Source organism: Notolepis coatsorum, assembly GCF_963971535.1.
Source record: "Notolepis coatsorum genome assembly, chromosome: 2".
Lineage (NCBI taxonomy): Eukaryota > Metazoa > Chordata > Actinopteri > Aulopiformes > Paralepididae > Notolepis > Notolepis coatsorum.
Window position 1 is genome coordinate 227,250,380 of NC_140166.1, and position 14,689 is coordinate 227,265,068.

General features: G+C 42.8%; 1 protein-coding gene across 1 annotated transcript; it reads right to left on the minus strand.

The window, feature by feature from the left end:
- Positions 1-679: 679 nt before the first annotated feature.
- Positions 680-14,586, minus strand: lrrc57 (leucine rich repeat containing 57). Its single transcript, XM_084336981.1, has 6 exons — positions 14,468-14,586; positions 13,170-13,388; positions 9,594-9,729; positions 6,793-7,061; positions 3,180-3,365; positions 680-1,674 (listed from the first exon to the last, which is right to left on the minus strand). The coding sequence occupies exons 2-6, from the start codon at positions 13,251-13,253 to the stop codon at positions 1,633-1,635; spliced, it is 717 nt and encodes a 238-aa protein (XP_084193107.1). The 5' UTR covers positions 13,254-13,388; positions 14,468-14,586; the 3' UTR covers positions 680-1,632.
- Between the last annotated feature and the right edge of the window lie 103 nt (positions 14,587-14,689).

Here is a 14,689-nt window from a genome sequence, read left to right on the forward strand (position 1 = left end):
ATATCGTTTGTATTGCCTAGAGAGACACCTCCATCACCTGGATACTCTGTACATTCACACAAATTCTGATCAGGGGGATGTGAAGCCAATATCGACATGCCAAATTCTGATCAGGGGTGTTTGAAACTAATATCGACATGCCAAATTATGATCAGGCGTGTTTGAAGCTAATATCGACATGCCAAATTCTGATCAGGGGTGTTTGAAACTAATATCGACATGCCAAATTCTGATCAGGGGTGTTTGAAACTAATATCGACATGCCAAATTCTGATCAGGCGTGTTTGAAGCTAATATTGACATGCCCAATTCTGATCAGGGGTGTTTGAAACTAATATCGACATGCCAAATTCTGATCAGGGGTGTTTGAAGCCAATATTGACATGCCAAATTCTGATCAGGGGTGTTTGAAGCCAATATCGACATGCCAAATTCTGATCAGGGGTGTTTGAAGCCAATATCGACATGCCAAATTCTGATCAAGGGTGTTTGAAACTAATATTGACATGCCAAATTCTGATCAGGCGTGTTTGAAGCTAATATTGACATGCCAAATTCTGATCAGGGGTGTTTGAAACTAATATCGACATGCCAAATTCTGATCAGGGGTGTTTGAAGCCAATATCGACATGCCAAATTCTGATCAGGGGTGTTTGAAGCCAATATCGACATGCCAAATTCTGATCAGGTGTGTTTGAAGCCAATATCGACATGCCAAATTCTGATCAGGCGTGTTTGAAGCTAATATTGACATGCCAAATTCTGATCAGGGGTGTTTGAAACTAATAATCGACATGCCAAATTCTGATCAGGGGTGTTTGAAGCCAATATCGACATGCCAAATTCTGATCAGGGGTGTTTGAAGCCAATATCGACATGCCAAATTCTGACCAGGGGTGTTTGAAGCCAATATCGACATGCCAAATTCACATCAGACTTTATAGCAAGCAACAACTAAGCAAACCACTTGACACGAGTGTATTGTAAAAGAATATAAACCAGACACCAGTATTTCATTAGGAAATCAGAATAGTATCAAAGATGGGTGCATTATTTTCTCTATGAATATCATAAGTTAGTGCGATCGGTCTGTCCCTGAATCTCTGCTGCATTGACCATCACAGTCTCTACAGCGTGAGGGAACCAGGCTGCTGGGCCTCCTCTCTCACAGACCAGCAGCTGCCAGCCGGGTCCGTCTCGTCCTTTCAAAGATTAAAAACACATTAGTCTGTGGCTCTTCTGCTGATGATCTCCCTTGATCTCCCTCTCTGGTTCTGGTTCTGGTGAGAGAGCACAGAGCGAGTCAAAAGCACATCCGGCGTCCACCTATAACGCCGTTCTGAAATATATCCATTCACCCCATAACTTTGACGAGCGAGCGTCGTCCGTACCATCCTGTTTTTATAGTAATAATTATCCCCCTCTGTTGCCTGTAGCCGCGTTAAGCCAGTGTAGTTATATGCTGTTGTTGTTGTTGTTGTTGTTGTTGTTGTTGTTGTTGTTGTTGTTAAGGAGCCACGTGGGTTCATGAGCAGCTTGAGTGTAGTTCAGAAGCAGGGCTCCGGGGGGCGCTCTAGGTCTACATGGTGTTTTTGTTGTTGTTGTTGTTGCTGCTGCTGCTGCTTCTTGTTTTCAGGCGAACTTCTTCTTGGTGGCAGTGAATCTCTCCATGTACTGTGGAGAGGGAGGGGAGGAGAGAGAGAGACAGTGATTAGAGAGACATCCAGGTCAAGTGGATGTGGGGACGCGAGAGACGCCACTTGCAAAACAGGAAAGAACAGAGGCGGCCATTCAGAGGCGGAAGAGGACGGGCCATTGTTCCACTGTTGTGGAAGTGGGACGGTTTGAAAAGACATGGATCTACGATGGAGCGCAACGATACTGGTATTGATACCAGGTTGAGATAAGGGTATCGATGTCGGAGAACATCCCCGGCGAGGACTGAAATCACAATACCAGGAAACGTGTATTATTAACGTGTCAGAAATCAAATCAAAGTGACGCACTTCTTACAGGACAAAACAAATCCCACCCAAACAGTCTCCCTATTTTCTAAAACACGTGATAGAAATAATCCATAAACGTCAACAAAAACGTCACATGGCAGGTTGAGAGCGAGCGGTCTCTCCGAGCGAGAATGTCTCTGGGTGGTCTTGCAAGATTCAAGAGTTATATTTGTCACATACATGTAGTGAAATGATGGTGGCCATGTGCGATACAAATAATAAAATAGAATAGATTAAATAGAATAGACATGATAAAAAGGTAATAAGAATAAAATACAATGCTAAGCTTAAGAATTAAAGGTAATGAGTAATATAGTATAATAATAATACGTATAATTGCAGCAGCGTGGGTTGCTAGGCAGGGGCTATAATTGACGTCGGGGCTAAATATATTCACCCTGAGATTAGGTTGAGAGAACAGAGGGGGGGATTATGACCAGGTATTACCAGAACTGTCTGAGCCACAACTCTCACTAGGTCATCCTCCTAATGGAAGAAGAAATCCCAGTATTACTGCTGAGCCCACCTCTTGTACATAGCCTTCTTGTACATAGCCATTTTGTTATTTTAATTGTATATAGTATAATATATACATCCCGTTAACTGCACTGCACACTTTTTATATAGTCATCTTTATTTTAATCATGTTTTATCTTATTTTACTATTTTTCTATGCTAATTGTATTGTATTTATATTATTGGAAGCTGCTATGGTCGAGGAACCACAACAGATTGAATTTCACTCTCTTAGAAGGTACCGAAATACGTGACAATAAAGGAATCTGAATCTGAATCTTGAGCCATAGTGACTTCAATGGTGAGGTAGCGACAGCAGGTGTAGAGATCCCCTCCAGATGTGTTTTTTACAAAAGTTCTACATTGAATAACAATTTGTATAAATGTGTTTTATCCACCAAATTGTTCAATAAACGGCTGAAGTCTTAGCAGCATCTCTACCCTTTACCCTCATTGAGATGTAAGGATCTTTGAATGTGCAAATTGGCAACGAGCACCCCCGTTGATAGTTTGCCAGGAAGTCCCAAGTCTACAGTGAGGTGGAACTGGACTCATCAAACCACCTGTCCATTCTCTCTCCTTATAATACCCCTTAGATCCACCTGTCCATTCTCTCTCCTTATAATACCCCTTAGATCCACCGGTCCATTCTCTCACCTTATCGTAGCCCTCCAGGTCTCTCACGTCCCTCACCTCGAACAGGTTTCCCTCGATGGAGAGCAGGGACACCTGGGACTCTGTGAGGATGGAGACGGGGATGGAGGCCAGCTCCAGACAGTTCTCCTCCAGACGCAAGACCTTCAGCCTGGGGCACTTTGACACCTCCGCAGAGAGCACCGAGATCTGGAGACAACGGAGACAAGACGAGTTAAAACACCTCCGCGGAGAGCACCGAGATCTGGAGACAAGACGAGTTAAAACACCTCCACGGAGAGGACCGAGATCTGGAGACAACGGAGATGAAGCTACATTCAGATGTGTATGTACACACTGATTCATAGCTTGAGTAGTGCATGTACAGACTGATTCCTAGCTTGAGTAGTGCATGTACAGACTGATTCCTAGCTTGAGTAGTGTATGTACACACTGATTCCTAGCTTGAGTAGTGTATGTAGACTGATTCCTAGCTTGAGTAGTGTATGTAGACTGATTCCTAGCTTGAGTAGTATATGTACACACTGATTCCTAGCTTGAGTACTGTATGTACATTCCAGACGCTCACTCTCACATCAGGGGCGAGGAGACAGACGCTCACTCTCTCACATCAGGGGCGAGGAGACAGACAGACGCTCACTCTCTCACCTCAGGACAGACGCTCACTCTCTCACATCAGGACAGACGCTCACTCTCTCACATCAGAGGGGAGGAGACAGACGCTCACTCTCTCACATCAGGGGCGAGGAGACAGACACTCACTCTCTCACATCAGGGGCGAGGAGACAGACGCTCACTCTCTCACATCAGAGGGGAGGAGACAGACGCTCACTCTCTCACATCAGGGGGAGGAGACAGACGCTCACTCTCTGACATCAGGGGCGAGGAGAGACAGACACTCACTCTCTCACATCAGGGGCGAGGAGACAGACGCTCACTCTCTCACATCAGGGGCGAGGAGACAGACAGACGCTCACTCTCTCACCTCAGGACAGACGCTCACTCTCTCACATCAGGACAGACGCTCACTCTCTCACATCAGAGGGGAGGAGACAGACGCTCACTCTCTCACATCAGGGGCGAGGAGACAGACACTCACTCTCTCACATCAGGGGCGAGGAGACAGACGCTCACTCTCTGACATCAGGGGCGAGGAGAGACAGACACTCACTCTCTCACATCAGGGGCGAGGAGACAGACGCTCACTCTCTCACATCAGGGGCGAGGAGACAGACGCTCGCTCTCTCACATCAGGGGGAGGAGACAGACGCTCACTCTCTGACATCAGACGCTCGCTCTCTCACATCAGGGGCGAGGAGACAGACGCTCGCTCTCTCACATCAGGGGGAGGAGACAGACACTCACTCTCTCACACCAGGGGCGAGGAGACAGACACTCACTCTCTCACATCAGGGGCGAGGAGACAGACGCTCACTCTCTCACATCAGGGGCCGGTAAGCGGAGAAACCGGTTGGAAACACCTGGAATTGCCACAGCTAGCTTCTCATGGAATTAAATACAAAATATTCCCAATTTTCCTGGTGACCTGGGAACCCCTTCGAGACCTCGGGGACTACCGCTAGACCTGGACGTGCACCTGAATGAAGTTTATTTTTCGGTCTCGTTTACAGACAAATCAAAACACACCCGTGTGGACTTATTATGATAATAAAAAATCACAAATGTACATGTATATTCAAGGCAAGCTCACACACAAAATCAACGACTGAAAAAAAGGAATAGGCTGAAGCACATGCTTATTTTGGCCTATCCTTTTTTTTTTTTTTTTTGATCTTTTTCCCCCTCCCTTTTCCTCAGATTTTCTCCCATCCCAATGTTAGTCGTTATGCCAATTCCCCATCCCCTTCCTGGTCGCTGCGCACTTACCCCCCACAGTCGGTCTGGGAGAGTGGAGGCTATCACGTGCTTCCTCCGACACACGTCTAGCCAATCAACCGCTTCTTTTCACCTGGCAGCGCGGACTCTCACTGAGAGGGTGTAACGTGTGGAAGGATCACACTACCCCCCTTAGATCCTATCCGCGCTGAGCAGGCGCCCCGACTGAACTGTAGGAGTCTCTGTTTACAACGACCCGGACCCACCCCGCCAGCTTTCCCACCCTCTAATACAGCCAATTGTATTAGTGTGAACGGCCAGCCAAGCTGGTGACAACGCCGGAGCTGTGAGCTGGATTAGAACAGGCGAATCCAGCGTCTCCGGTGTTGGTGACGAACGCAATCTCCGCTACGCCACCTGACCGCCTATTTTGGCCTATCCTTAAGAAAAACTTAAAATATGCTGCAAGATATAATTTTTTTAAAGAAAGAAAACAAATGTTTGATGTTTTACTCAAAACTGTACTAAAGGATACAATAATTTTATCCTTTAACACATTGAGTGCCAGCAGGGAGCGCACGATTTATCGCTTGAATGCCAGCCTTTTGAGACTGATTTTCCGACATTTCATGATTTTCGCAGAGCTATTTCTATATTCTATATTGTGGCTATGTGTCTAATACGCCCGTCGCTTATCAATGACTTGCTTGCAGTCAACATGTACGAAACGGATTGTTTTTTCATCGGTACATTTACGTTTTTATACCGTTTTGAAAAATGGAAGTTTTTGAAAATTACTAGAAATAAATATATATTCCGCGGAAATAGCCATTTACTGGAATACACACAACACGTTGTCATTTTCCGGCTGATTTATGAATTGTTTTCAAATAACCGCTAGATTATCGATAGTATATGTTTACTTATGCACGCTAGAGAAGCAGGCTGAAAAATCGATTATCTATGACCTGGTCAGCGCTAACGTCATATACACACACATAGGGGACACGTTGTGGAATATGTGAAAAAAACATCCGATTACCCCAAGACTGGTAAAATAGATTCCTTACCTCACATCAGATGTTCTGCAAAAAGATTATTCCACTACCTGATCGTCATTCCAAATATCGATCGCGTTTATTGATCCAACGATCCAACCTCGAAACACATATTCAACGCTGCTCTGAGGGTCCACAATGAATGCAATCGTCTCGGGTTACATGCCTGAGAAGTCAAATGTGGATTCCGGGTTTTTTCCCCCCCATGCATTTCCATTGAGTCCAATCCAATGGGTGCATTACCATCTGGGAGATATTGGGGGCAGTATTTGTCCTGTTCGAGCTCATAGACAGTCCCAATGATAACGTGAGGCTGGATTGATGAGAAATGAATGGATATCGCTAATAAAAGCAATAACGATTAAATAACGAGATTTCTCGTCGTTGGCACTCAACGCATGGCGGCGAACAACGAGTTTCTCGTCGTTGGCACTCAAAGTGTTAAGGCTTTTTAAAATCTCCCCTGAGAAGTACACAACTTCAACCCGTCACTAAGGCTATTCCATCATTTAACTCCCAAAATTTAAACACATCTAGCTTTTACATTAGTTCTTACCTTTTTACATGTTTTAAGAATACACAACCCTCTTAAACTATACTTTCCTTCTCTTGGTTGAAAGAGACATTGAATACAAACTGGTAGGCTTTTTACTCTTAGCACGAAAAATTATTTCCAAGGTTTTTATGTACACCATATCTACAAATCTTAATGTGCAGGACACCTGGTTCTGGTTCAGGTTGATCTCGATGGTCTGCAGCTCCAACACGTGTCCCGGGACGGCCTGGATGCGGTTCCTGGAGAGGTCCAGGAGGTCCAGGTGTCTGAGGGTGCCCAGGCCAGGGGGGAACTCTCGGAAGCGGTTCCCCGACAGGTTGAGGGTCCGCAGGGCTTTGAGCTGGCCCAGCGTGGAGGGCAGCTGCTGGAGCAGGTTACCGTTCAGACTCAGGGTCTCCAGCTTCTTCAGCTTGCAGATCTCACTGGGGATGCTGGCTGTGAATGAGCAAATAGATAACATGTAACTGCTGTAATGCGTAAATAATATATATAACTGCTGTAATGCGTAAATAGAGAACATATAACTGCTGTAATGCATGAATATATAACTGCTGTAATGCATAAATATATAACTGCTGTAATGAATGAATATATAACTGCTGTAATGAATGAACATATAACTGCTGTAATGAATGAATATATAACTGCTGTAATGCATAAATATATAACTGCTGTAATGAATGAATATATAACTGCTGTAATGCATGAATATATAACTGCTGTAATGAATGAATATATAACTGCTGTAATGAATGAATATATAACTGCTGTATGCATAAATATATAACTGCTGTAATGAATGAATATATAACTGCTGTAATGAATGAATATATAAATGCTGTAATGAATGAATATATAACTGCTGTAATGAATGAATATATAACTGCTGTAATGAATGAATATATAACTGCTGTAATGTGTAATATATAACTGCTGTAATGCATAAATATTAGGGATGCTCGATATTGGCTTTTTTACCGATACCGATATTCCGATATTGTCCAACTCTTAATTTCCGATACCGATATCAACCGATATCAACCGATACCGATATATGCAGGGTTTCCCCCCCCAAAAAAACTGAATAATTTCAGGTAACTAATAATTTCACTGGATATATATATAACAAATATTGTTATTGTTTTTTTCTTTTTTTAAACCGATACCGATATTTTCCGATATCACATTTTACTGCCGATATCGGCCGATAATATTGGTCGGCCGATAATATCGGACATCCCTAATAAATATATAACTGCTGTAATGCATGAATATATAACTGCTGTAATGAATGAATATATAACTGCTGTAATGCGTAATATATAACTGCTGTAATGCAAAAATATATAACTGCTGTAATGCATGAATATATAACTGCTTTAATGCATAAATATATAACTGCTGTAATGCATGAATATATAAATGCTGTAATGAATGAATATATAACTGCTGTAATGAATGAATATATAACTGCTGTAATGAATGAATATATAACTGCTGTAATGCATGAATATATAACTGCTGTAATGCATGAATATATAACTGCTGTAATGAATGAATATATAACTGCCGTAATGCATAAATATATAACTGGTCTAGCTGAGTCAATGTTGATGGTTTTGTTGAACATTTGTATTTCACAGGAGAGAAACTGTATTCAAAGAAAGCTATTCAAATAGTATTTGAATCTAAATATACTTTCTTTGTGTTGATTTTACATTAATTCCATGATTTTACTCAAGTAAATATCTGTTACAAGCTTCGGTCTTAAATAGAAAAATGCTATTTTTAATCTAGATTAATTACAGAAGATTGTGAGATTAATTAGTAAAAAAAATTATCTATTGACAGCACTAGTAAATATATAACTACTGTAATGCGTAAATAGAGAACATATAACTGCTGTAATGCGTAAATAGAGAACATACTGTTGTAATGAATGAATATATAACTTCTGTAATGCGTAGCCCATTTCATTGCGGCCAACCAGCACCACTTGTGACAACAAACCTATCCATTGCGAGTCCAGGTTACACACAAAAGACCAGACCGCCCTCCCGCAATTATACATGCGCAGGATGTAATGAGGTGTGTATTGGAATACGGTGTGTCGGCCTCCGTTGATGAAGGGGTGAGACATGGCAAATACACACAGCTGCCTTTTTTGCCAATGCACTGTCACCTACCCACGAGTCACGACCCCACTTTGGGTCAAGACCCGTAGTTTGAGAACCGCTGCACTAGGGTCATATGAACTCAGATTTACATCAAGGAGAGTGAAAGGGAACTTTTGGTCTCTCATCAAAGAGACGGAGAGTCGGTCTCTCACACATCTTTATACTGGCTACAGCTGGTGACAGAGAATCATTTCAGGTAAGGAGAAAAATCTGGATTTAGGAAAGCATGATTATGTGGTGGATCCGGACTCATCAATTATATCAAATAGGTTTAATAGTGAAAACTATGTAGGTTAAATGAGCTTTGGCCAAGAGGAGTGCTCTCATTGTGGCCAGCTAGGAGAGGAAGAGGAGACGACAATGAGCTGCAGTAGAGAGAGGGGTGGGGGCCGTGGCCACTGGGATCCACGTGAGCAGAGTTATTCATTTACTTATTTAACCTTTATTTAGCCAGATAAAACATTAAGAACAGGTTTCTTATTTACAATGTCGATCTGGTCCAAGAGGCCCCAACAGGAGTATAAATATACATATATATATATATTATATATACATACATACATACATAACAAAAGTTAAGAATCATAGACATAAGCAAATAAACAAACAAACACATGCACAGCCACAGGGGTATCAGCAAGAGCAGGAGGGAACAGGAGTTAGCCAGATGAAAACAAACAAGAGAATCGTACTTGATGTGTGCAGCTGTATTATCTAGGAAAATACAAATATCCCGACGGAGGGAAAAAAAAAATTGATCACAAGGCTCGTTTATATAAACCTGACTTACTGAGTTTATTGGAGTTGAGTGTCAGACTCTTCATCAGCAGGAAGTTCCCTATGGAGGGAGGGAGGACTTCCATCTTGTTGCCTGACAGATCCACTGTCCTCAGGTTCCCCGTCAGCCTCTGGAGCTCCTCTGGGAACTGGAACACAAACAACAATGGTTCTGCTGTGAGGCGGACGTGCGAGAACCGGACATCGTTCTACCAGTCGGTTGTAGCCAGCGTCCTCTTTTTTTAGCCAGCGTCCTCTTTCGAGGGACTCCAGCAAGCTGAACAAGCTGGTGAAGAAGGCTAGCTCAATAGTGGGTGGTGAGCTGGATAACCTAGAGGTGGTGGCTGAGAGGAGGATGAGGAAAAAGCTAGAAGCCATCCTGGAGAACCCCTCTCACACCATCTACAAGGAGCTAGCCAGAATGAAGAGCACGTTCAGCCTAAGACTCATCCCCGCCGACACACCACAAACCGCCTGGGCCGGTCCTTTATACCGGCAGGCGGCAGCCATCAGGCTCTACAACAAAGGGTTCGGGCGGTTCTGCTGCCAGAGCCATCACTGTCACAACTCGGGACTTGAGAACTAGAGACTCACATCACCGTACCGACTATCTTGATTCTTTGCACTAGAGACGCATATCACTGGACTCTCACCACTGGACTATCTTGTGTTTGTACTTTTATATTACTATATTGTAGGGATGTCCGATATTGGCATTAAAATGTGATATTGGAAATTATCGGTATCGGTTTTCAAATTTTTTTTTTTTTTTACATTTATTTAACCTTATTTACCCAGGCAAGCAAGTAAGAACAAATTCAGATTTTTTTGTGTCAAAAGTATGCATAGTGTTGTGTTAATTCCACGACAAGAGATATGTAATGTTAATTACCTGAAATTATTCTGTTTTGGGGGGGGGGGGGGAACCCTGCATATATCGGTATCGGTTGATATCGGTATCGGAAATTAAGAGTTGGACAATATCGGTATAGGTAAAAAAAGCCAATATCAAACATCCCTACTATATTGTATTTGTACTGTGAAGCTATGCATGCCCCACCCTGTATCCCATCCCCCATGCTGCTATGATGCCTGAATTTCCCCAATGGGATCAATAAAGGAATATCTTATCTTATCTTACATGTAACTCGGTGTCTGGAGAGCTCAGCCACATCGGCACTCTGAGAGACTCCTCCGGGTGACGTCACTGGGAGGAGAGCAGACCTCCAGCGAACTGCAGACACTGTTTCCTCAACTATTTTGAAAGGTATTATAGGTCCAACTTGAGAAAAGTTTAAGAAATGGTTGAGGAATTTATTATTTACTTATGTCAAACCAATGATAGTGCCTTAACACAATGGACGCCAGAGGTCGCTATGGGCGTTAGGCCGTTTAAGCCAGCGCTTTGTTCAATGGAGAAAATGCTGTGTTTGCGAGTGCTAAAACTATATTAAATATTATAGTTATGGATCTAATAACATTGTCGATTGTCAGTGAGTTTCTTCTGGTCAACATGCAAAAAACTGATTATTTTTTCATCTGTACATTTCTGCTTTATACCGTGGTGAACATGAGTATAGTTTGAGTGATTCTGAGTAATCCCAGGAAAAGACGCGAAAACAGCCCTTTAGTTAAATCCACTTATCACGTTGCCATTTTTCGCCTGATTATAGAATCATCCTGAAATCAATGCTAGATTATCGTTATTATGTTTCCTCATGCACACATGAAAGGGGGTTTGGAACGGGGCGCCCATCCGTGCCGTGATGTGACCAACGGGACACAGCACACACACATTCCACACAGACAGCTTCGATCGCGGGAGAAAAAAATAACGGATCAACGCAAGATTGGATATACTGTCCTTACCTTGTCTCTGATGTAATGCAAAAAGAATTATCCAATTATCTGATCGCCATTCCAAATACTGGTTGCGGTAGTCTGTCCCACATTATCCAGCATTGCACATGAACGGACGGGCGGGCGGATGAACTCGTCGAGGCATCCGTGGTGACCGCCTGTCTTGCCGGAGTATTTAGACCCCGCCCGCACGCTGCAGCTCGGCCGAGAAAACAAACTATATCGTTTCAAATGGAGTGCAATAGTGGCCGCAAGGCGTTAGGCGGCGGTATTGACCGTCTGCAAGCTCAGACACATTCAGAACAGCATGCACAAGGTGCCTCGATGGATTATGAATGGCAATAGCGAGTAAAATAAATAACGAATAACGATAAATGGCGCTCAACGATTGGCGGGCTAACACGAGTTAACTCGTTGGAGCAGAATGGGTTAAGGAATTTCCTTTTTTTTTTTTTTTTACTCAGATAGAAACTGTATCAGTCTGCTCTGTGTGAACATTTAGATTATTGTCCCGGTATCAAAATAAACCTTTACATTTCGGTACTCTTGACCTTTGTGGAAAAATTCCTTTCTTCCCCCTTACTCAAAATAACGGTAGAAATTCAGCCACATGGTGCAGTCATAGAAGTGGACCAACATAACTGTTGACTTATCATTCTGCGTTTTAAGTAATTTACTGACTTCAAATATTAAAGAAAAACAATACGTATGACAGAGTCTTAGATACTGTGGAGGAATATAACCGGATCAATTAATGTAATTAGTCAAATATAGTCATAAGCTCTGTGTTAAATACATATTCTCGCTGTACAGCCTTGACTAGTTAATATGGTCAACGACAACTAGTATAACAGCTCAAGACAATAGGGAGACAGTCTTAACAGTGTTCTTATAACAACGGCCAAGGTTTAGGAGATATGACATTTGGCCTGTTCTCCAGTTCTTGTGTGAAGACACAACAAAGCCCTAGAGGCCTGCCCTAGACCCATCTTTTGTTTTCATTTTCTCACAAAGGCATTTTTGTTTACCTTTCTTGTCAGATTTGTTATTAAGTTGGCATCTTATGTACGTCATGTCAAACTATGTATTTATTGTAAGTCCGACCAAAGCTCGTTGTCACTTTATGATCAGACATTTGTGTGTACAGTACACATGTCTCTCTGATTGTAAACTGATCATTATTCTTTCTATGGCCATGGAAACAGATAAATAAACTATGTTATTTTTTTTATACAATTGACTCATCTGAATTTCTAACAGTTTCACTGTTTGGGTCATTTAAAATATTCCACAACATACGCAAACAGGTAAATCAAGAGTTATGGTGTAAAATCAAAGTGGAAACTGGCCGGCTGTATCCTCAGAGAGCTCCAGATACACAAAGTTGAACACATTATATACACAAGAATGAGTGGGTGGGTCCAGTATTTTAGGTTCGTGAGAGAGGGGGGGGGGGGGGGGGGGGGTTGATATGGAAAGTGAGGTGTTCTGGCCGGGGAGATATATATATATATTTAATTTCTATTAGAAGGGTTTGCAATTATATATGCGTATGATAAAAGGTTTCCGTTTCTATATGCATATGACATGTACAGCCTGTGCAAATAACCCCTATATTTCCATTTTATTCCCATTAATTCCCATGGAAATTCCAGAAATTCTGCAACCATAATCACTGTATCTGTGTTTGGGTTATGGGAGAGTATGTTACATGAGCCAAATCTCTTACCTCAAGCAGTCCCTTGCCAGTGAGCTGGAAGACCCCAGTCTTCTGGGACGTCTCCAGGTGGGACTTCAACGCACTGTTCCCCATTTAGACCCTGGAGAGGCTGCTGCAGCACAACCAAGATGCTCCCTCCAAAAGATGGAACTCCCGAACTTCCTCCTCTCCTGCTGTGTTTAGCCTCTCTGACTTGATTCACAAGTCCCTCCCTGCAAACACTGAGGCCTGCGTGCAGAGAAGATAAGATGATCAGGGTGGGGGATACATAGCTTCACAGTCCTATACAGTATCTATACACTATAAAATATAAATACAAATACAATATAATATTAAAAAAGTACAAAACACAAGATAGTCCAGTGATAAGAGTCCAGTGATATGAGATAGAATCCCCACTAACTTAAGAGCACAACCCTGGTTAGAATCTAACGGTACTGATGTGAATCTAACTGCACTAAACACCATCCAAACAGGTTTCCAGGGTTGTCGGTTTGTTGTGGCACACAGGATCAATAGCAGCAACCTCTTATTAAAGTATGTTCTGGCGTTCAATGTGCAATGTTTTCCCCCCCTGTTCAATCGATTCAAATGGCATTGATGATATATATAAGAGAGAGAGAGAGAGAGAGAGAGAGAGAGAGAGAGAGAGAGAGAGAGAGAGAGAGAGAGATAGGAGAGAAGGAGAAGAGAGAGAGAGAGAGAGAGAAAGAGCGAGAGAGAGATGTAGAGAGAAAGAGAGGAGAGATGGAGAGATAAAGAGAGAGGGGGCAGAAAGAGAGAGGAGAGAGAGAGGGTGACAGAAAGAGAGAGGAGAGAGAAAGAGGGGGACAGAAAGAGAGAGGAGAGATGGAGAGAGAAAGAGAGAGGGTGACAGAAAGAGAGGAGAGATGGAGAGATTGAGAGAGAGAGGGGGGAGACAGAAAGAGAGAGACATGAGACAGGGATGGGGGGATGGCCGGGTCTGGCTCAGGGCGTTGTCAAATCAGCACCAAGCGAGCAGAGGAGCAACAGGGTGTGAAGTGAGAATACTAACCGGCAGGATACAGCAGCTTAGCAAGCAGTCAGTGACAACAACAAGATAATCAACACGTCTAATCAAATGTTACTCAAGTCAAGTATTCAAGACATCTTTTGGCTCTCTCTCTCTAACAGTAAACACTAGAGTGGGATTTATGCCACATAATAACATGACTTTATTATAACTAAGATTGCTTAGCAGTCTGTTACTTACAGCTATCCTCCTCCAGCTGGCTAGTTGTAGCTTTTTTAGCTAACAACAGTTGTTGTACATTTTGTTTACTTACGTCAAAACATCTCTACGAAACTAGCCGCGGTCTTCGTCCAAATGTAAAAGAAATAAAAAGACCCCTTATGGAGTTTACTGTTGGTTAAGTGTTGAACTCTATACAGATGTCGAGCCTTCTGGTAGCTTGGAGAAGCTATTAGTAGCACTGTGTGTGTGGAGAGTGCGCATGCGCGTATTGGGGAGTAGGGTATATCTGCAGAGCCGCAGCCCCATACATAGG